Source organism: Falco cherrug, chromosome 8 (genome assembly GCF_023634085.1).
Source record: "Falco cherrug isolate bFalChe1 chromosome 8, bFalChe1.pri, whole genome shotgun sequence".
Taxonomy (NCBI): domain Eukaryota; kingdom Metazoa; phylum Chordata; class Aves; order Falconiformes; family Falconidae; genus Falco; species Falco cherrug.
This window is the reverse complement of record NC_073704.1, coordinates 4,045,210-4,068,420: the sequence shown is the minus strand read 5'-3', so window position 1 is coordinate 4,068,420 and position 23,211 is coordinate 4,045,210. Positions and strand designations below refer to the sequence as shown.

At 47.9% G+C, this 23,211-nt stretch overlaps 2 protein-coding genes across 6 annotated transcripts in view; one reads left to right on the top strand and one right to left on the bottom strand.

Annotated features, from left to right (window-relative positions):
- MYO1B (myosin IB) overlaps positions 1–4,745 on the top strand; it is a 113,248-nt gene extending 108,503 nt beyond the window's left edge. For all 5 annotated transcript variants that reach the window (XM_055717885.1, XM_055717883.1, XM_055717882.1 and 2 more), the window contains one exon: positions 1,762–4,745. In XM_055717885.1, coding sequence (XP_055573860.1) covers positions 1,762–1,885 — 124 coding nt within the window. In that variant the 3' untranslated portion in view covers positions 1,886–4,745. The remainder of the gene's footprint in view (positions 1–1,761) is intronic.
- Positions 4,746–20,824: 16,079 nt separating this feature from the next.
- Positions 20,825–21,697, bottom strand: TSSK6 (testis specific serine kinase 6). Its single transcript, XM_005440467.2, has one exon. The coding sequence runs from the start codon at positions 21,656–21,658 to the stop codon at positions 20,825–20,827; it is 834 nt and encodes a 277-aa protein (XP_005440524.2). The 5' UTR covers positions 21,659–21,697.
- Positions 21,698–23,211: the final 1,514 nt, after the last annotated feature.

Sequence of the window (23,211 nt, the reverse complement as noted above, 5' to 3'; positions counted from 1 at the left end):
CAGTGAAATAAAATTTCTGTAGGCACAACCTGAACCTGTTAGCTGGCTGCAGCGCACTGCTTGTGTTCTAGAGTCACCATGGCGAGTACAGTTTATATCTGCCTGGATTTTTATTTTAAGGCTGATTTTGCTCCTTCCTTGAAAATGATATCTGCCTTTTCCCGGTGTTCTGTTACCAGCTGGGATTTAATTTGCTGAAGGGTGTCTGTTGTAGCCTCTAAAAGAGTGGGGCTGTCCCCAGTCAGTTTCTAGTTTAATGATGGCTACAAAGGAATAAACTACTAAAATGAGGTTTAAGCGTGCATTGCACTAGTCTGGCCTGCCTTAGGTCTGGAAGCGGTCTGCCTTCTGGGAGGCGGCTTGTATTTTGGGATGTGGTTTTGTTTCTTGTCTTGCAGATTAAAAACATTGAAGTGTGTATTGCTATTGAGTTTATTCAGACTAAATAATTTGAAGCTGTTAGCAGTTCCGTCTCTGCTGGTGGTGAAGCGGGACTCTCGTCTCCCCGCTAGAGTTTAGGTACAAGCACAACTAGGGACTGATGAGAAAATGTGACCTTATTTTGACTGCTGTACACTGCTTTTTGGGAGGAGAGTTGATATAAGCAAAAATACTGTTGGTGCAGGGCTATGTCTAATAAGACATTTTTTCATATAGATATATATACACACATGCGTACTGTTTATATATGTAATACTGGAACAATGTGATGAGGAAAACGCAGCGCTGGTGACAAGAGATGATGGCGCTGAGACCTGCGGAGGATTTTTTGGGTGCTGGCATGGCCAGCAGCACCAGACAAGTTAAACCATGGGGCGCCTGGGCCGCGCAGCAGGAGGGCGGGAGCGAAGGGCAGCTCTGCGCGGCGGGCGCTTCCTCCCCTGAGCTCGGCCGCAGCTTGATTTGTGGCTTCCGGCGGCAGGACACATTCTTTGAAGTTTTTGGCCTCTGCTGAAGGACTTTTTAAGGATCCTAAAAGGGAAAATCTGCTGTATTACAAAGGACTTTTTAGGTCAGCGGCCGCTGCGTGTGAGCCAAAAGGCAGTGCTGCCCTGTTTGTTGCTTCTGATCTTGCTCGCCAGTGAGAAGCTTGAGGCTCCCCAGGAGCCTGTTGGTTTGGGGTTTTTTTTTAAAGCAGTTCTCCACATTCAGTGGAATTTCTCTTCCAGTAAAAAGTGAAGAGTCAAATCCACATTAATTTATTCTGGACTGTAGGAAATAGCTAAATTTGGAGATTGCTGGCAAGGAAGAGAACTTCCCCAGCTGCCGAGCAGGGGGCTGTAAAGGCTGACTGCAGATCAGAAATGCGAGAGCTGCTAAAATACCAGATATATTAAGTGTAAACCAGAAGGCAAGCGCTCCTGATGTTCCTGTAGAAGTATTCAGCTTCCGTCCATGAAAACAGCAAAGTCCCTTTGGATGATGGTGAAGCAGTTGGAAATAGTCTTTGCTGCATTCCTGGTACATTAGAAATTCTGTTTTCATCTGCCTGCTTTCTAAAGGAGTAGCTAACTACTGTAAAAGGCCCACAGTTACGAGCAGAAGACAATAATTAAGAGATACTACCTGAAGGACACTCAAGCCATGCCACAACCTATGGCTTTTTTCTTTTTTTTTTAATTCCTCTACTCTTATTACTAATGCAGACCTGAAAATGACATCCTTTTGGGGTGATGCTCAGAACCATCAGGGAAAGACTTCTCCTTCTCGTGTGGTTTTTTTCCGCCTTTAACTTAAATTGTATCATGTTCCCTCTTCTAGGTTTCTGGTCCAGTTCAGGCAAGACAAAGTGTGTGTGAAGTTCATACAAGGCAGCCAGAAAAACGGCAACATCCCAACTTGCAAGCGAAAAAACAATCGGCTTCTTGAAGTGGCTGTCCCGTAACGGCGGCTGGTGGCTCTCCCTTTCACGGACTTGTTTCTTTGTAATAGTGCAATTTTAGTTGTTTGGTTTTGCTGGTTTTATCCCTTTCTGGAGCTGTTGATGGCTAATAGCTATAGAAACCCTTGGCAAAACATTTGATCGATCGATTTTTTAATCTTTTTGTTCATGCCAGAGTTCTAACCCTCAACATGCAGATTTTTACCCAGTGAGGCATTTTTACCAGCTGGCCCATTTCTGTCATACACAAATCGTTCTTTTTGTTTAGCGGTCGTATTTTAGTGCAGCATACCATAACCCCGCATATTAATGATAAATTACTCATACTCCTTAGTCTAGAGATCCGCTTAACAGGAACTATACATGGCCTTGATGCTTGATGGCCACTTGTGCCCAGTGTCTTTTTGTACTGACCTGTTGTGGTGCTCTGACGGCTCTGCGGTGGCCCCCGGCAGGTGGAGGCTGACACATGGACCCCTGTAGGTAGCACTACGACCTGTGTGACTCCATCTGTAAGTCGCTGCAGCACAGGAGCACCTCATTCTGCAAAAGAGAAGGAATATATGATGATACAAGCAGCTCTATGCATAATTTTGTAGTAAAAACCGCAGAAGTTTTGACACAGGATTCTTAATTAGGTCAGATGTTTTTAATGACTTTATACAGTAGGAATCAGTAAAATTAAAAAAGCACGTTTCTTTTGCAAAAGCTATACAGTTTGAGGCATATTTTCTGTTCTGCTATTTTTCCTTTTAAATTATCAGTTAAGATTAGAGCCTGAAAAATGCAGTAGTATTCATAACACAAGTAAATGCTAGGTATTTAAACAGTTAGTTATCAAGCAAGAGGTTTGAGCCTTTCCTTTAGATATTGGCATGTACAATGTGCAATAAAACATACGTGACATTTTGTGAAAAATTATTTATAATACATTTTTGTGTGCAAGAGAGAAGATTGGTGCAGACTGCATAGTGTAGGGGTTAAAATAGATTTGTGTTGTTAATTTGCAGTTTTTTAGAGTGTACACTACAGTTGTCAGTTCGGGAAGAATACTTAAAATTAAAAAAAAAAATGAGGGTCTGTATATAAATTGGTATTATGGTAATAAAACTGTTCTAATTCTGTGCTGTTTGGTACTCCTATGTTATAACCATATTTTTGTACTCCAAACTATTTTATATAACTCGTGTGCCTGATGTAAATGCGTGCACAGAAAATACAATCAAGAGCTGCATGATAAACTTTCCAGTGTAACTGATTGCACTTAATCTTTTATAAGCCAGAAGCATTAGTTGAAATCCTTAAGAGGAGAGACGCATTTTTAGGTAGAAGCAACTACTCAAGTGAAGGGTTTGTTGGATGTGACCGTTTGATTTGTTTGATGCAAGGACAGTTGAGAAAGCATTGTATTTTTGCAGTCTGATATAGGACAGATTAAGTCCCTGGGTATCTGATGTGCAGTGCTGGAAGTCCAAGCATAAATAAAGGAAAGATAAAGAAAAGTTCAGAGTCTCGTTACTCTCCGGGTGGTGAAGTGATGTAGCACTCATGGCTGCGAAGGCTCCTCTGGGTAGTTTGACACTGATGTTGGCGCTCTGCATTCAAACGGCATTTACTGCCATAGATGTTCTAGTGCTAATGGTTATCAGGCTGAAAAAAACCAGCTGGCTTGGGTTGTACCACATTGTGCTTTGGGATTAAAGTAAACTGTTTTGCTATGAGTTGCATATAAACGATTGTTTCAATCAGTTGTTTGAACGTTGCCGATAAAAGTCCACGTGTGTGACCTTGAAAGGTGGGAGTAATCAAAAGATGTATCTCCCGAGAGATGACAAAAGGTTGCCTCCTCCTTATTGTCTCAGCTTGAAGCCTTCCTTTAATAACTGAGTCAGCTTATAACAGCTCAATAACAGAGAAATGGTTTTACATGTATTGTAATTAGAGATGCTTATGAAGGCAATGTTAGTACGGATTTGTAATGCAGGATTCAGTTGCTCCACAGGAATTGTTCCATCGCCTTAAGAAGACAGCACATAACACTGTGGCATGTAAAACTCCTAAATCCCATGTTAGAATTCCTGCTCGGTAAAGATTGGAGGGTTTGAAAAACTGTTCACTATCTTGAAAACCTTATAGTAAGAACCACAAGGAGCGAATTTTGAAAATGCAGACCAAAGTAAGGAAAAATGGGAAGTCTAATGTACTCCTGTAGTTGCTTGCAGGTCAGAAATGGGAGAGTTCAGATTAAGTACAGCTGTATATTTGGCCTGTGAAATTAGGGTATTATGGGATAACGTTAGGATGTTTGATCTGTCCCAACGAGAGCCAGTACACATACCTTTTAAATTATTATTTTTTATTTTGGTGTTTGCAAGTCATGATAGCCATATCTGCAAAAGACTGTAAGAGGGACAAATTCCTCACTTCGGGTTCTGTTGTTTCTTTTCTTTCCCTGGAACATTTGCAGTTTTCACCTTGCATATTAGCTGGTCCTTTGTGATCGTTACCATTCGACACAAATATTTCCCAATGTACAGAACAAGTTTTGCTTAATGTGTATTATTTAGATATGCTAGGAGAGTCTTGGTATCTTGGTGTTTAAATTTAAGTATCTAGGATGTGGAAAATGAAAACGCAAGGTCACCTAGTTGTTTTTTTTCTTCTCCTCTGTTTTCTTTTATAACTGTCTATTGAATGGAGTTGTAAAGAGAAGACTATTTCTCCTATGGTGCTAACCTTACACATCCTTTCACTTGTAAATTTTGTTATCCGAAAGCTGGGCAAGGATCATTTAAAAAAAAAAAAAGATATTTGTTGCATGATACTTTCTAGAATTAAATAAAATTCTGTTCCTAGACCTATACTTTCTCTATATCTGTATCTTCCTTACTGTCGTCAAATCTAAAAAGAGCAGGTGGCTGGGTTGCAATTAAATATGCGCAGCTCTGGTGTGTGATGTGGAGAGAGAAGAAATTTGTATTTGGTGTGTGATTCTGTAAGAGGCAGCATGTCTTCCTCAGTGATTCACCGCAACCTTTTCCGGGGCAATTCTTCAGTGCAAGTCCTTTCCTTGACATAGTTGTCTCTGACAATTCTGCAAACTCAGCTTTCCTGACATTAGGATTTGGACTGATTCCCTAAGAACAGTATTAATAGCCAGGTTAACCTGATTTTTAAAAAACGGCTTTGAGCCCCAAACCTATCACACTTCATACATTTTGTCTTGTGATCTTTTTCTTTTTATCCTTAACAATTTTAATCCTGATTCATTGATGTCAATGTTTGTTGTACAAATTAGGGAAGAAAGAAGCTAAAATAAAAATTCAGAAAATGCATCCTTTCATTTTAATCTAGGTTTGTTTTAATTACCAAAATGAGAGCCTTTTTCTAAACCGTTCTGGGAAAATAATGGAAAAAATCATGCAAAATTTTGATACAAAATGAGATCATTCCAACAAACACACGTTTCGAAGACAACTGGAAGTGTTTTATGGAGGTGCTGCCAACTTACAGCGATATAGACGAGCATGAATGTGAAGTGATCCTGAGCGTCGCTAACGGATGAGTTCTGGCTATCCTAGCCATCCTGATCAGAGTATTTTGTAGCTTACATAGACATATGACTGTGAGTGGGAGGGACAGTTCTTTACCGACGTTCATAAAACCCCTCAAAGTGATCAGAATTCTCTGGATCCTGCTTTTAATCCTGCGGTTTAAAAGAATTGTGTGTTATGTCACTGCCCCGTGACCTTCCAGTTAAATGTGACTAAAGGTTGTTGGCATGTTGCACGATCTTGTAGCCCTTCCAGCACGATATTTGCTAATTTGCCCTGCAGACCTGTCTGTCTGAAATTGTCTGTTAAGTAGTTTCTAAAGACTTAATTCAGGCAATGGCATCCTCCCTCAAAGAGAACAGTATTTGCATGTCAGTCCCAGTTACAGTGAGACTTCCCATTTTATGACTAACTGGAGTCTTTCCTTCTAGAGATGTAGCTAAAGGGAGGTTTAGTGTATGGGAAGAAAAAAATGCATTGGCAGAGCAGCACTTGCTTCTGCTGCAGCATCGTAGGTACCAGCGGTCGCTGCTTTAAGCACACCATATATATATATATATAAAATATACCCACACACCCTGCACGGAAAAGCTCAGCAGCACTGAATCTCTCAGTTCTTCTGCTCTTTTGAAGCAGAGTATATAGAGGGTGAAGGATTGTGGTAAATTTATAGTTGCTGTAAATAATTGTAAGAATGTATTGACATAAGGTTTGGGCAGATTTGCATTGGCCGGTCTCAAAAAAATAGCTGTAATGCAAAGAGGAAAAGAAGTGCTCCTATGAATTTGTTGTTTTTAAGGAAACACATCACTATTTCATGGCTGGCGGTATTTGTCTGTGGTCAGCTAGTGCTATTTAAAGGGTTAGGGCTGAGGGGAATATCAGCTTAATCTGGTTATCAGCTAGAACCAGTTCTGCTCCTGTTCCCTCACGTCCAGGGGTGAGTTGGGTATTCAGGCTTTAACTTAGTTCAAATGGGATCAGGACAGTTTGAGGCTATTGCAGTTTTCATTTGCATTATGATCAATTGATGAATAGAGTCATAAAATTTTTAGGAACAGACTCCCTCTCTCCTTCATCCTGAACTTTTAGGACATTGACAACTGATTGTGGATGAACTAAGCAAAATTTTGAAGTATGAAACACAAAAGGCTTTATATGTGAGTGAAAAGGAAAATCTGAAGAACCTGAGTATCTCTTCTTAATAATTCAACTGATTTCGAAGGCTGCACTCTGCACTTAACCCAAGGTAAGGATCTCTTTGCTACTGTTTATGGTCTTTTAATTATTGGAAAAAAGATAAAAACTAAATATTCCTCTGGCCAGGGAATTTTCTTCCCTGGAAACATGGCAAAGTACTGGGGATCTGTGGGGATTCCTTCTGTAGCAGCCCTTGCCCAGACCTGGGACTTGGGTGCCAGTCTCGCCTCCACCCTCAGAATCATCGCGTGCCTTTTGGGCTGCTCCCCGGCAGCCGGAGATGATGCTGTTTGCACAGTGAAGGGTGATTTTTACTGGGCTGGCAAAACCCTTCTGGACGTTACAAATCTGTTCCCCACCAGTATCTCGATGCTGGGTGCCCCTGAGGTGCTGGGTGCCGTTTCCCACTCTGGTTCTCAGCACGTTCTGGTTTCCTCCTGCCCCTTGATGTCCTTTGCGGTGGTAGAGGGAGGCAGATGTCTCCAGGGTAAAGCAGCAATGTATTCCTTTAGGTTATTTCCTTCCATTATCTACCACTGCATCTTGGCACCTTGGTTTCAGCTGAACATACAGGAAACATTTCATTTCCCTTCTAACCAAGAATGGTTTTTAATGAAAGATGCTTTGTTCCCGTTCGAGTTGACTTGCTGGCTGTATCGGTACCACCGGTCTTTCCCAAAACTCTTAACAAAAAGCAAAACGGAAGCCTGGAACATGAAAAGCAGATGTTGCTGTGTGCTCTGTCTCTTCCTGTTAGACGAGAAATCCACTTGAAGTGATGAAGTCCCTGCTGGCTTGGTTCGCGGCACGCAGCCTTCAAGCCTGCTGTACGTGCTTCTCGTAGCCTGAAAAAAGGAATCCATCAGAATACAAAGTAGGGAGTTTCAAACTGTGGTGCCAAAAGGAGGGGGAGCTTGTGTACATTCAGATGCAAAGGAGCATGAAATAGCTGCAAATACAGTTAGGTGTGTTTTTACTGCCTGTATGCTGCTGTAGCTATGGGAAGGGACCTTGGCGTAAGTTTAACCATGGAGACTCCAGCTGGAGGTGTTCAAAGCAATGCTGTCTGATCAAAATCACCATAAGCCATTGATTGTTATTAAAAATTAAATGTTAACATCCAAAGGTTGTGGATGAGCTTGCAATGGTAGAGTCCAAGTGTTGATTGCATCCCAAAAATCTTAATATTATATGGGGATTGTGGCCCTGTGATGGCAGGTTCTTGAGTTGTCATGAGCTGTTCTGGGGATAATGCAGGAAACAGAAGATTTCAGCTGTTTCTGATACAGGAAAGAGGCATTTGTTTTAAACCAACCACAAACTCATTGCAAGATAGAAGCAGGCTTGTTTCCAGCTCACGGTCAGCCCGTCACTGGCACCGAGCTGTTCTCCCCGGCCATCCTTGATTTGAATGCTATTGAGTTATTGACATCACGGGATGTCCCACACGTGCTTGGCTCCCGAGCACCACACGCGTGCCCCTGGGATGTGGGTTTGGATCCTGCCTGGGTGGTTTGCTCCCTTCTGTTGAGGCGGAGGTAGGATTTCTCTGGATAAAGCAAACAAACAAAAGATGAAATTGGAAAATGAAGGGAAACCGTGAGCCAGATCAGTGCTTCAAGTTTCAGTCCCATCTTCAGACTCTTCTGTACAAGGGGGGTGAGGAAACCCTTTCTGAAGAGAGGAGAGCATCTTCTCCAGCTGCCAGACCCCAGGATGCGGCAGGTGGGGACGTATGTCTTCCTTCAGCCAGGGTGGAGTGAAGCCTTTTGTAGATTTGATCTATTTTTGTGTTGCTGTGCTAATCCTGGTCCATGGTGTTACTTAGAGGCTTCCCTCCGTGCGGCTTTCTCCTTGCGCTCAGTTTGGCAGTGCTGGATGTCTTCTCAGTCATTACCTCAGCATGTCCTACAGCCCCCCCGAGACCTCTCTGCCCACCTCTGCTAGGGTTGGGTCATGCTGGTGGGAGGATTTCTGGAAACTGGTGGGAGGTAAGGAGGAGTGGGAAATCTTTTCTGGTGGAAGACCAAATCAAAAGCAGTGTTTTGGGTCAGAAGCATCTGGAAAAGGCTCTTGAGCTACCAGGCATCAGGGGTTTGCTAGTGACTGCTGAACTGCAGCCGCCTGCCTCAGGTTTTAGCTGCTTTGCCTCTTCCATCTGGAAGACCTGGGCTCCAAACCCAGAGGATCGGTCAGCATGGCATCCTGTGCTTCACGGGTGGCTTGTGAGGTCCAGCGTGCGGCTTTTGGAGCTTGTCATTGCCAAATTCAATACTGATGACAGTTTTAATCAGTGGGAAATGTGTCTGCTGGGACGTGGCAGGGCAGCACTGAGGAAACGCTGCTCTCACCATGGCACCTGGGAAGCTGCTTTTGGTGTCCTCAGCCAGGGTGTGCATTGGTATGTGCTTCAGAGAAACAGAAATGTGCGTGATGTGCAAACAGCTTTGGCATGGCACATGCACTAGATGCAATTCCTTGTCATCTAAGGGATCTGGCCACTTTGGAGATAGTGCTTGGTCTGTTGTGGAGAGACCTTAATTTGGGTGGTTGGAGTTTGGGTTTTTTCTTCTTTTTTTTGGTTGTTGCACTTGCAATGTGACACAAAGGTCACTGTGCCTTTAAGGATGCGTCTTTTTCCTTATGAAAAAATGCAATTTTACACAGAGGGACAGATTTCCTTTTTTCTTCTTTTTTTTTTTTTTTTTTTATTTTTTTTTGAGTGAACTGACTAGTAATGGAGTTGAAAACAGTTCTCAGTATTGGGAAAAAAAAAACCAAAACCAAGCAAAACCAAGCCAAAAAAACCCCACCCCAAACCCCCAAAATGGATCCTAGCAACTACAAATGAGACCTGTATTTATAACTGTTTCTTTCCCCAAAATGGCTGGAAAAGTAAAACTGAGGCTGTGGTTCCGTGTTTTGGCATCAGCCAAACCAGCGCGTTTCCTGCCCCCGCGGCACCGGTCTGGTCCTCGGTCCCCTGCCCGCAGCCCCAGCTGTGTCGCCGGGGCCATGTGCCACAGGGCTGATAAGACGGTCCCTGGGGGGTGCGGGTCCCTGCGCAGCCCCACCAGGCTGGACAGGGGAGAAGACGTTGGGATTGTGACTCCAGCTCGGGCGTGATGCAAAACCACACGCCAGGAGAGCTGCTGCGCTTTCCGCGGTCACGACGGGTTCCAAGGACTGGGTGAGCTCTCTTAAAAGGCACCATGTGCCAAAAAAACCCCAGGTTTTCCAGCATAAGACAGACAAATGTCCCCCAAATTTTCCAGCTGTTCTTTGAAAACAGAAAGGAGAAGTGGTAGGTACAGATCTGGCTCTAATGTCACGCTTTTTACAAAGTGCAGCTCAAGGTTTCTCTCTCCGCTGGTGCTGACTTTATTGTTCCAAACGGGGATTTGCGTGGCATGTGGTGGGGGAGCACTGGGGGCACCGCCGTGTGTGTCCTAATGAGCACAGCTTCTGGAAGGCGTGTGGGGAAGCCAGACGTGCAAGGCAAAAGGCGGGGTGAATCATAGAGTCACTGAGGTTGGAAAAGACCTTTAAGATCATCAGGTCCAATCGTTAACCCAGCTCTGCCAAGCCCACCGCTGAGCCATGTCCATCAGCACTGTGTGCCTGCAGGCTACTGTATGATTGCACCGCATCCGTGTGGATCGTTCAGAGAAATTAAAGAGGAACACAAAATTAATGACTGTGTGAAACCTTTGCCTGCTCCCGAGCTGATGGTAAACGTCTCACCGGCTCCACGGGGGCCAGAACCTCTCCCCGTTCTCATGCAGGTTTCTGTGCAGACACCAAGCAGATCATTACAGAGCTTCCAGCTGGGATCATAATGTCATTTCCTCTGCTATTTGCCTGGATTCCTTTTTCATCTCTTCCCATTCCCTCCTCAGGCTTGCTGAAGAACCGCTTTCTGAATTCACAATTTACCTGCCAGATAAATCCGGTAAAAAGGTCTCTCCAGGTTGTGGGAGAAATCTGTGCACCAAACGCAGAGCTAGTGCCTACAGCCGGTGCGGCGCGAGGCGCGCGCCTCCCCTTCCCGGTCTGCGGCTGTGGTGGGCAGTGCACGCTCTGGCAGGACCCCTTGCCTGGCCCACCTCCAGGCCAAGGGTCGCATCTCCGGTCCTGGTGGGATGCAAAACGTGCAAGTCATGCAGCTCAGTGACGCGGGGAATGCGCTGCCGGCGATCCCTGGCCATGCTTCTGCGCAAAGCCAGCGGTGGCCGCTCTCCCCACGCACTTCACAGCGAATGCGGCGTGACGAGGTATCGCCAGGGCCCCGGAGCCTGGCTGCTGGAGCCCCCTGAGCACAGCCTGACGATGCACGTGAAGATGGAAGGAAGGAGAAATGTGGGGAGGCAGCACAGTGCTGGCATGCTCCGAAAGCCAACTGCTGCACTCCAGATGTTCTAAATCACATGTGGAAAAGTGTTTGTGGTCAGATGCTGCTTGAAAACGATTGTTGATAGTCTCCTGAGACGGCTCGTGACAAATTGAATAATAAAAATGTTAAAAATAGCGTAGTTATTCCCTGGAAAAGCAAAGTTCCCACAATCCAATGAGCTGGGAAAATTGCTGAACTTCCTTTGGACGCAACATGCTCTTTTTTCGCGTGTGTGTTCTCCAACCTTCCATGGGTCTCCAGGCTTTTTTCTTATGACCCTTCCTCCTCCTAAGAGCTCCGAGCAACCACGTTTCCAGCCTCCCCAGCCCCAGCACCAGCTGAGCTGACCACCAGCCATCGACGTGAAAAACTGCCTCCTGCACGCCCTGAACCTCATAGTTTGTTCCCTGGTGTCACTGGTTGTTGCAAGTTTGTCTTTGTAGACCTTTTTTTTTTTTTTTAACCATGGGGAAAGCTAGCTCACAAACACACAGCAGTAACACCAAGAGCTCTTTACCACAATAGACCATCCTTGACAGCAGCAGTTCTCTACTGGCCATGCTTAGCCTGTGCCACCATTGATTTTTCCAACGTCTGCTCGTGGTGCTGCAAGGTGCAGTACTGACCCTCCTTCCTCAACGTGGGGGCAACCGGGGGCAACCACCACACAGGGGTTTGGTACTCTGTGTGTTGTCTCCTAGGCAGAAGGCTTGGGGCAAGTGAATGTCCCAGGACTCTCCTCCGCCGCAATGCTTGGCGAGGTCAGGTCCCTCTTGAGAGCTCCGTAGTTTAATCATAGAATCATTCAGGTTGGAAAAGACCTTTAAAGACCATCAAGTCCAGCTGTTAACCCAGCTCTGCCAAGCCCACCGCTGAACCATCTCCCTAAGCGTCGCATCTATGTGGTTTCTGAACACCTGCAGGGATGATGATGCCACCACCTCCCTGGGCAGCCTGTCCCAGGGCTTCACCGCGCTTTTGGTGAAGAAATATTCCCTAATATCTAACGTAAACCTCCCCTGGCGCAACTGGAGGCAGTTTCCTCTTGTCCTGTCATTATGTTATGAGTGGAAGTGGGGTTTTTGGTGGTGAGAGGAGGTGATTTGTTACAGTCTGCTTATGCTGCAGCAATGAATTGCAAATCTGGTGGCAGAGATGATAAAAGCTGCGGGTAATGACAGGCTGTGGAAATGTTTGGCGTGCCCGGAGTAAGAACGCGTGCGCTTTGCTAGCTGGCAACAGCCCTTCGCATTTGACAGACACTAAATATGTAAAAGTGACCTGAGTCTGTCTACTACTGGAAGAAATGTCATCGTTACAAAATCTACCCTTCTGTGTGCTATTTGTTCGTATTTCTCTTGAATTAGCGATAGATTCTATCCTATTCTGGCACGAAGTGCAGCTCTGCAGGCATGTATACTGACTTAAGATTTTCTTGCCAGCAAATTTAGGGGAAGATCTTGGAAACATGAGCTCAACTTAAGCATTGTGATGGTCATTTTATGGGCGATGATTTCAACCTTAATATGGCAATTTCTTTTATCTGACCATTCATTCTGGAGACCAGCAATATTTGAACTTTCAGCAGAGTTGAGGTGGTCAGCACTTTAACGTACGCACTCGGTTTAAGTCCCAGTCCTGAGTGCCAGAGTCTCCTCTGAAGCCTTTTGCTTGATGGGGAACTCCACACACCCACCGACCCACTGACCAGAACCGCTGTGGCTCCACTGCCATCAGGCAGCTCATCAGCTGATGCTGTGTTCTCCCTGGCTGCTGTGGGGCTGTGTGGCTGTGGAGTTTTGCTGGCAAAGCATCTGAGGTGCAGCTGTTCCTTCCCCATGTGAAAATCTGAGACACGCAGCAAATTTAGGGGTAGAGTAAAACCAAAGAAACGGAGCGGGGTGCAATGGAAAATGCAAATGTTTTAGGAGTGTTATAGGCGAAATATGAAAAGGCTCTGGTTTCACAATGAAATTTTGTGCTGAGCTGTTGGTCTGAAGTTTAGATCCTGCGTGATGTCTTGAGAATAGCATTCGTAACAGATTTAAATCTGCTGACAGACTGATGCTCTGTCCCAAAACCACCAGCGCAGTTGTCTCCACTGAATATCTCCCTGCCAGGCGCCGCTCGGAAGAGTCTAACAAAGATAGAAAACTGAAGTTGCTTTTCCTGCCATGAAGATGAAATGGAATACACGGTGGCTACAGGAAAGGCAGCAGTCACCACGTGGGATTTCCTCCACAGGATGTCCTAGATATTTTTCTGCCCTGAGTAAGCTGTCTCACTCACACCTTCATAGTTAACCACGGCGCTGAATCAGAAACTATTCCCTGATCAGCTCAAGATGCCCACGAGCCACTGGCCTGCTTACCCAGGCGGGCTGAGCCCTGCCTCGCTGCTCCCAGCTGCTCCGTGCCACCGCCGCTGCCCTGCCTGGTGCCACGCTGCATCCCAGCGCATCGCCCCCGGCCTCAGGTCTGTCCTGGGCCACCCCACCGCTAGGTCCTTCACCAACCATAGCTTCCTTCTACTCTGATGCAGCGGTTTAAAGACCCGTTACTTGCTCTTGGTATTTCTCCCCCTATTTAAGGAATATATGTATATATGTGAAGGCGATGTGTGTTTATTTGAAGGTTGCTAGTAGGTCCAGCCCTCCCATGGGTCCTTCCTCCAGCAGTTCCCCGGATCCAACACGAGTAAATAAACATAGCTCTCAGTGTTGGAAAAGATAATTGGCTGTATAATGCACATAAAGCAAAATTGCTTTCCTCAAGATTTATTCATCAATTATAGTTTGCCCTGGATGGCACAGTCTGAGCCATTTTCTGGACAGGGGAGAAATATGTCGAATGGAGGGGAAGCTATTGTTGTGATGAATGACTGGGTTCATGTGTGCATGACTCAGTGTTTTGGGGCTTCCATAATAAGTATGCTATTAATAAGCTAATGAGCATGCAAATGAGGAGCCAAAGAGTATCATTATATTTGAGACAGTAATGTATGTTTTGGTTTTTTCGCTTGTAATTAATGAGAAGGTTGCCTGGTTGGTTGGTGTCCCCCAGGTGAGGTTATTTGTTCGCTCTGCTGTGGAGGAGGTAGCAGGCAGTGCGCTGTGTAAATCTCACCTCTCCTTTTTGCAAACTCCCTTTTGCCTCTGCCCGCCGAGCCCTGCCTCATACATGGTGGAACTCCAGCTTCTTACTGCAGGCTGGGGATCCCAATGTCCGACTTGAAGCTAAGGCCATGTCAGCTGCAGTAAAGGCTTTTTTATTTGTTTAATTAAGGTTTTAATGGTAATGGCACTTTTGTCTCTCTCTGGAGAACGTACTGATGTGACAGTGTTGTGCAGAGTCTTATTAAAAAAAAAAAAAAGAAAAGAAAAGAAAAAAACCCCCAATGCTGGCAGTTACACTTCCAGCGGATCAATATGGTACATGGAGGATAAGCAAAGCGACCATGTGGAGGAAGAGTGGTCAGGGATTTCTTATGGGGTTGTCTGGTGGTGCTCAGTTCCCTCGGCTGCTGTTTACTTTAAAACCATTTAGTAGGACTTGGGAGCTCTCAGCATCTGAAGGGATCTGGCCCCTTTGTAAAGAGACTCCTACGAGGGCACAAGATGATCTGCAAACCTGTCAGCTACCATGCCGACTCTGCTGCTGCTGTTGACCTTGTCTCATTATTGGTGTCAAACTGGTTTGCTAAGAAGCATTCAATTAGTTTCCTATTTTTTAAGCAGGAATCACCTGTATTGTAAAGCACACTGTGAGCTGCGCTGCCCAGACACGCTTCTCCGATGCTAGGTGATGCACGAGGCACAGGGATCACCATGGTGTCCTACTGTCTGTTCCTTGTGAGGCCACCTACGGATTGCGTGGTCCAAGGGAAGGTCCTCTCCTGTGGCCAGCCTCTCATCTAAGAGGTGAGTTCTTCCGAGGCAGGGACGATCGATAACAACATCTGTACACAGGACCTCTTCCAACAGGGTTCCTGTGACATTTAGGTGCTGCCTGAATATAATGAACATCTGTCAGCTGAGAGGAAGAAATAACACCACCTAAGTCCTTCAAGGAATCTGTCGGTGGCTGCTGTGGCTGTTAATAACATGAGAAGGAAGGAAGGAGAACAGATGTCCCACCCACCCTTCTGCAGCTCTTTAGCTTCACAGGGAAACACCTAACAACCATGCTCCTACCCATGCTCCGTCTTTTTAGGTCCTGATGTTGTGTTGTCACCTGTAAGAGACATCAATAATAACCAAAATGTAATTGGCAGAGGCAGGCATGGCTTGCCGTCCCACGTGCTCACAGCTCTAGAAAATAGTTATTGATCACCCTTGCAGTCAAAATCATGAAGTCTGGGTACCTGTGAGAGAAGGAATGGCCATCACCTCATAGCAGAATTCTGGTTTTGTGGGAGCACAGGGTAACTGGGGTGGGAGGGGACCTGGGAGGTCGCCAGTCTGGTGTCCTGCTCCAGGCTCCAGCCATGAGGTCAGACCCGGCTGCCTGGGGCTTTGTCCAGCCAGCCTTGAGACCCCCGAGGGGTGGAGGTCTCCGGGCAGCCTGGGCTCACCTTACACCCCGTGCTGCCCGGAGTGTTGAACAGGGGTGTTAAATGTGGTTAAGAAATTTGGATTCCTTATTCAGAGCCTGGAAGAGAAGCTCAGCCATCTGCTTCTGTAGTACATTTCCTTTCATTCATTCATGAGATAAAATGAGATTGATTTGGAAGCAGTTTTGGAAGAGGGAATTCACATGTCTTTCCAGCCCATCAAATATTGTTGAATTTATTATCACTTCAAGACAAAAGCCATGATCTGACCGGTAGACTGGAGGCCAGGGAAGTTTTGAACTGTCATGTAAAATGAAACCCTCCTGGCCTGAGGTAAGCCACTTAGTCCGCTTGCTGTAACGTGGGGTGAATAATATTTACCCCTTGGTGCTAGCGCGAGGATTAATGTTTGCTCAGTGCTGTGAAAATGAAAATATTACTCACAGAAAGCTTCTTGTCTGCAACAAAAATTATGTGCACAAAGAGCCTCTGGATCCTGTCCTTTGGCAAGAACCTCATAACTTTTTTTATCATCGTTATGATGATGATGATGCTTAATACAATCAAATGGCTCAAGACAGGGAAATGTTTGCCCCCTTTCTCCCTCCCTATCTCTTCCAACTGACAAATGCAAAGACCCACAGAGCGATGGACTATGAAAAGAGGAGGAGATCTTACACTGAAGAAGGTTTCAGAGGCACACAAAAGCGCGGAGATCCATCACCTGGTGCAGCGTGGGGTCTGAAAAGAGAGGGGAGGACGCTAGGCAGCTGGATCAAAGGCTGCTAAGCACTAAAGGCTGCAATTACGGCGAGGTTCAAGTATTCAAGCAGAGTGAGGTATCTTGATTTGCTGAATTGCCTGTTGAAAGCTTTGCCTTCCCCGCGAGGCAGGGCGCTGGGGTACGCCTCGCACCCAGCCCTGCCAGCGCCGGCCCCGCGGCTCCTGCAGGAATACGTCAGGTGTTCGGTTACCCAGCCGTGGTTTCCCACCATTCGCGAATATACTTATCCGCCAGAGCTTTGGGACATGTAGGCTTTTAAATAGCTGAGTCCTAAAGCTTATCACACACATCAGCTATGACCCAAACCCTTGAAAGCAAATTTTGCTTAGCTGAAAAGGGAGCTTTAATGTCAACATGCAATGAATTATCTCGCTTCCTTTCATTAGCCTGAAATAAAGACTGTGGTTCAGGCAAGGTGATGCTGAATTTGGACAAAAAAGCAGTGAGAGGAAAGCTATACTAAAAGTCTGGAAGATGTCTTTGAAATTATTAACTCTTTTCTCAGATTAAATGGGGTAAAATTGCTTCAAGATGCTTAGAAAATATCTCAGGAAAATACTAAACGCTCTATTCTGCTGAGTATCCTTCTCAGAGTCCCTCAAACTGATTTCAAGACGCATCTGAAAACACGGAAGACTTCCCGGTGAGCCTGTCGGGTGACATGGGGCATGACGACAGGACCGTGCTCGGGGTCGTGCTCAGCCCACGCAGCAAGCCAGCAGGATGGTGGCACACCACCGAGCTGCCTCGCACCGTCTCTGCGCGTTTCTCTTCTTGTCCTTGAAGAAAGATTAAATAGAATATATGCGTTGTGTATCGCCTGTGCTGCATGGTGATCGGCTCCCCCACAGAAAGTTATTTATTCTGGTGTTAGACAGGACCCTTCACTTGCAGATCATGCCACACCAGTATGCTACAAGCAGCCTGAGGAGGACGGAGTCACATTGCAGAGTGACGCCGGTGGGACTGATCAGGATATTGATGACCCTGCGTGGATGTTTATGCCTCCCACGGGTGCTTGTTCAAAGTTCAAGGGCTCTCCCATAAATGCAGGGCATTGTGATTGATGGCCAGGATAGCAGGGCTTGTCTGCCAGACGGCAGTGCCGGGGCACTGCCATCGACTGTGCACGTCCCAGGAAGATTAAAAAGTATTTCTGCCTTCCTGAGGAGGAAGTAAGGCCAGGGAAGAGCTGGGCTTAGCACACACAGACCCCTCGGGAGTCCCTCTGGCGCAGAGCGAGGAGGGGAGGGATGCCTGCAGAGCACAGCCGAGCAGCCTCCTCCCCAGCCTGCTCACCGCCCCTGGTTCTGCTCTCCTGCAAACCTGATTTCCCATTGGTGCAAATTAGGTAAGAATTAGTTTGGAGTCTTTAATTGCAATTTTTATTTTTAATCTGCATAATTATACTTGGACTATTTTCACAGTCTTGCGACTGCTTGGAGATCATTAGTGCTGTGTGATGTGGAAGACATCCCTGCTCACTGCAGAGGGGCTTGCACTAGATGATCTCTGGAGGTCCCTTGTGACCCCAGCTCTTCTATGATTCTGTGATGGCCACCTGCGTGGCGAAGGCGAGGGCTGCGGGGCAGCCTTCTGAGCCCCGTGGCTCGTTCAAATCACTTGTCACTTGTACCCTGGCTTCTTTCCTAAGCCACTTGTGGTGGGCTGACCCTGGGTGGGTGCCAGGCACCCACCGCAGCCGCTCTGCCGCTGCCCTCTTCAGCTGGGCAGGGGGAGAAAATACAAGGAAAGGCTCGTGGTCAGGATCAGGACAGGGAGATCGCTCACCAGTTACCCGGGACAGGGAGATCGCTCACCAGTTACCCACACAGGCAGAAACCACTCGACTTGGGGAAATTACCTTAATGTGTTACCAATCGAAGCAGAGTAGGGTAATTGGATAATAAACCCAAATCTTAGTACACGTTCCCCCCACCTGTCCCCTGTTCCCAGGCTCAGCGTCACTCCCGGTTTCTCCCCCCGCCGCGGGGCCGGGGCAGGGGGCTGCGGTCAGTCCATCACCCGCTGTCCCTGCTGCCCCTTCCTCACCCCCTGCCCTGCCCCGCCGGGGGCCTCCTGGGCTGCGGGTGGGGGTCTGCTCCCCCCCGGGCTCCATGGGCTGGGGGCGCAGCCTGCCTGGCCGTGGGCTTCCCCACGGGCTGCCGGGAGCCCCTGCTCCGCGCCGGGAGCCCCTCCTGCCTCCTCCTGCCCCGGCCTGGGGGCTGCAGGGCTGCTCCTCTCACACATTCCCCCTCCTCGATCCCGCTGCACTGGTGCAGTTTCCCCCCTTCCTCAACCCGGGACCCCAGCGGTGCTGCTGCCCTCACCGATGGGCTCGGCCCTGGCCAGCGGCGGGTCCCTCTTGGAGCCGGTGGCCCGGGCTCCGTCGGGCACAGGGGCAGCTTCTGGTACCTTCTCACAGAAGCCCCCCTGCAGCCCCCCCGCTACCAAACCCTTGCCAGGCAAACCCAATACACTGCTCGAGGGGGTATGTCCTTGCAAAACATTAGTTTTGTGGCCCAACTCATGTCCTCAGCCGATGCAATTGTTAGAACGTGGTGCTGAGGGGAGATTAATAGCATCTGGGCTTTAGAACGACTCATTTAATACTAGCTTTGTCTTTAACAAAAGAAAATTAAAAGAAGGCAAAAGGAGAGGCAATGTGGTAGCACCAGGTCTGGCATCAGGTTTGTGCTTCCAGGTTGTGGGGAGGTACTTGGATGTGAGCAAGGGCTGGAGTGAGGCAGCGGATGTTGATGCAGAGGTACCCTGTGGCATGGACTGGAGAGCCCTCCCAAAGGAAGGGGGTGGATTTGGAGAGGAATGAGGCTGACAGGGTGGTTGGAAGGCGAGTAGGAAACGGGGAGCTGAGCCTTGCTGAAAACCTCACTACCCTGACAGCCAACCTCCTCATTTCCTACATCCTTACGACCTCTCTCCTTTTCCACACCCAGCATCCTCCTGACCCTTCCCAAGCCTGCTTCCCCAGCCATGGAGAACCCCAAGTCATCCCTCCTGTCCTTTAGTCTGTATGCTTTGGACTTTGCTACTGCTATGAGGTTTCATTTTGCAGCTACAAGGAAAAGAACAAAATAAATCTTCAGTCTGGGGGTGGCAAAATCCACTGTAGCCCACATGCTGAAAAGCCTTGGGCTGGCTGTGCTGCCACATCTTGTTCTACTTAAACTGCTGCTTTTAATAGACCCAAAATGTTTGCTTTGCCAAAGATGTTTCCTTCTTTCTCCAGCAGGACCACATGCACTGGTTTGCTCATGTACGAGGTAGCCGGGCTGCGGGAGCCGCTGCCAGCCCCGTGCTGTGTTGGCTCACGTGGCGCCCGTGCCACAGGCTGGCAGGGCACCCAGCTGGAGGTCCGGTTCGGCTGCAGGTTCGGTGGACGCTAGACTGGAGGTTGTTTAAAGGGGATTTGAAATGAAGGCATGTTTCAGATGTCAGCTCCTACCTTTGATTAACGCTTTGAAAATGGGATTTGCCAGTAGGGACCTGCAGAGGATTTTGGGGGTTGCATTAAGAATAATTGATAACTTTCTGTGTTGAAACTAGAGGTGTTAGCAAAGCCGTTCTCCTTTATATCTTGTTATCTCTTTCCCATTGCAGGTTCTCCATGGCCAGTGGCATGTCTTTCTCATCAAATATCTTTTGGAAGAGAATTCAGATGTTGGTAAGCATCAAAATCTGAAAGATGTAGCTGAACGTGAGGTGTGGATCTCAAACCCACACCAAAACTTTTGGCTCGGTGACACCGTCCAGTTGCCTGCAAAGATCCTGCTGTGAATATCACTGCAAGATCTAAACAGCGGGGTACAAAAAATGTGATGTTTGCTCTGCAGTAGTGATTTGGTGTCTACTGCTTCTCCCCTCCCACCAGCTGGAACACAGTTTGGTGGCAAATAAGGACAAGCCAAGAGTTGCATGAGGATGGCTTTCCTCCTGCAGCCCTGTGCATACGGTGGCTGATGGAGAGGGGCAGCAGAGAGGGGTAACTCTGCTGGAGTTACAGTGCTCATTCCATGTGCCAGGGACCAGGCAACCTAAAGGACAGTGTTGCTGCACATTGCACCTTGCCACCCTGCCCTGGCCATGCCAGCTCCTCAGGAGAGCCCTGACCTGCTTGATGGGGGGTGCAGGTCCCCCCTGCGGCCAGGCAGCTGCTCTGGTGTAAGCAGCCCCATGCTTTGCTCTTACCACTGACTCAGCATGGTCATTGTGCCTTGAAACACAGGGCTCAGCAGGCTCGCGTATCCCCTGCGTGGAGGGATCTGACCAACTTCTGAGAGCACACGGTCTTGTTGGTGCTCAAAGTTCAATCAGCTCCCACATACAGGTGCCCCAGGGCTCAAAATAATCAATAAAACACCAAAAGGTTTTTCCAGCGCAGCATTGATTACACTGAAGTGTTACTGCTCTCCTGGGCTCTCGGGGGAGGGCTTCCCCATTCAGATGTCCCTCTTCAGCCAGCTGTTCTTGGCCACCTGCTCCACGCCAGGCCGGGAGGCTGGGCTGAACTGGAGCAGCTTGGTGATGAGGGCTCGGCAGGGCTCTGGCAGTGGGGGCAGCCCCTCTGGGTACTGCACCCCTTTCTTCTGCTGCTGGGACATGCGGCAGATGTGGGTATGGTCAAAGGGCAGGCAGCCAGTCACCATCACATAGAGCATCACCCCCAGGCTCCACATGTCGTACTTCTTGGCATCGTAGGGGATGCTCATCAGCACCTCCGGGGAAGCGTAGGCTGGTGACCCGCAGAACGTGGTGCTCAGGTCTGGGTAGCTGTTGGCCTCCTTGCTAAAGCCAAAGCCGGTGAGTTTGGCCCGGTGGCCCTCGGCGGTGAGCAGCACGTTCTCACACTTGAGATCCCGGTGCACCAAGTTGCGGCTGTGCAGGTAGCGCATGGCCGACACAACCTGTGCAAAGATGTCCCGGGCCTTGGGGACGCAGGGCAGCCTCCCCAGCTCCTGCACCAGCTGCAGCAGGTCACTGGCTGCTGCCTCCATCACGATGTAGAGCTTCCCATTGCTGATCTCGATAACATCGAAGGTGTGCACGATGTTGGGGTGCCGGATCTTGCGCAGGATGGAGAGCTCCCGAGGCAGAAACTTGTACATGAAGGCTGGGGGTGCTCGTTGCCGGTCCACCACCTTGATGGCTAGCGGGCCCTTATGTTTGTTGGAGGTGGCTGCTTTCACCTTGGAGAAGCTGCCCTCTCCTAATGTGTGACCCAGACTGTAGCCCAACTCACAAAGTAGCTTCTTTCCTCCGTCGGTTTTTGGCATGATGTGTGATCCTGATGGGCTTAATCGAAGCGGGTGTTTTGCTCCAGGATCAGAAAGCGTTAATGGTGCGTGGCCGCTGTTCTCCCCCATGGTGCCTCCCTGGGCTCCAGGGCTCACCCAGCTATTGTGATGGTGTGGAGTGTTGCATGGCAATGCCTTTGTGAGATGACAAGGGTGTCTGGTGGGTCCCCTCTGCCCATGGGTGGCCCAGGCACATGCCAGAGAACTCCCATGGGTGGATATTCTAGAGTTTTTACCTTTTCTGCCTGCTCATTTAAGTTTTCAAAGTGGGGCTTTTTGGAGGATGAGAGTTTAAATGTCAGCTTTCTGGGATGAGGAACACATTTGGGGACCTATACCCATTTTCTGCCAGGTATTGGTAATATTAAAATCAGAACTGCATGGAGTGGTGCAAGGGCGTGCTTTCTACTCTCCCTAACTGCAAACCACCTGGGCTGGCTGTAAATATTTACTTTATTATCGTGATGGTGCAGGGAGCTGTTTTGCTAGGTAGGCTCTCTGCCTTTGTGTGGTGCAGACAGGGAACTTTAAACGCATCTTGCAGAAGAAACAGCTTTTCAGTTGCTTGAACTTGGAGTTGCTCTCCCCCTATTTTTATCAAAATGTTATTCTGGAGACTCACAGAGAAGTGAGACCAGAGGTCCTTCGGAGAGCTTCTGTAATTTACATTTAAATGCTTTTAGTCAGTTTTAGTGGCCATAAGGTGACAGTTGAATTAAGCACAGGGCAGGAGCAGAGGGCAGATGGGCTGGGTCACAACGTCCACTCCCAGAGCAAAGCATCCCTCCCATTGCGTGCTGCATCTCAGGCCAGCGCAGGCTCCTTCCTGCAGGTGCTGCATCCTTGGCTCTCACAAGCAGTCGTTTCTGGTTTGTGCTGGCTTTTCAAGCTGCTCGCGGATCCTGTCCTCCCTGTGGAGCCCACATTTCCTTTCCAGCTGCACAAAGGAGCCTAGGACCACAAAATGTCCATCTTCCTATGAACCAACCCAAATGCTGTTTTTAATTTTTGAATACACATTTCATTTTGCAAATTGGTTCTAAACAGGAATAACACTCAACTGAAGAGAGAAGAAAATCATTCTCGTGAGTCCATCTTGTCAGTGTTCTGAAGTTACTTTAGGAAATTAATTTAATGAAAAAACGCAAACATAGGTCTATATGTGCTGTGGGAGTGCTTTGCCCTGACTCCTAGCAGCGAGGAACATAGTCATCATGTCCAGTTTTATCTGCTGTAGAAGCTGTGGGTCACAACCAAACCATTTTTCCCACTCCAGATGCTATTTCTACAGGCCAGTTGGAAGGATGGGAATTCAACGTGCCGTGGAAGCACGGCTGCCAGGTGTGAGCCATCAGGTATGTTCCATCAGGTACGTACCGTCAGGGCTGCTGTCAAAAGGCCAGGCAGGCGGCACGTACGTTACGTGATGGAGGATTTGCTCCTGCACAGAGGCTGCCCTGCCTGGAACCACCCACAGTCAGGTTGGATGGGGCTCTGAGCAACCTCATCTAGTTGAAAACGTCCCTGCTTAT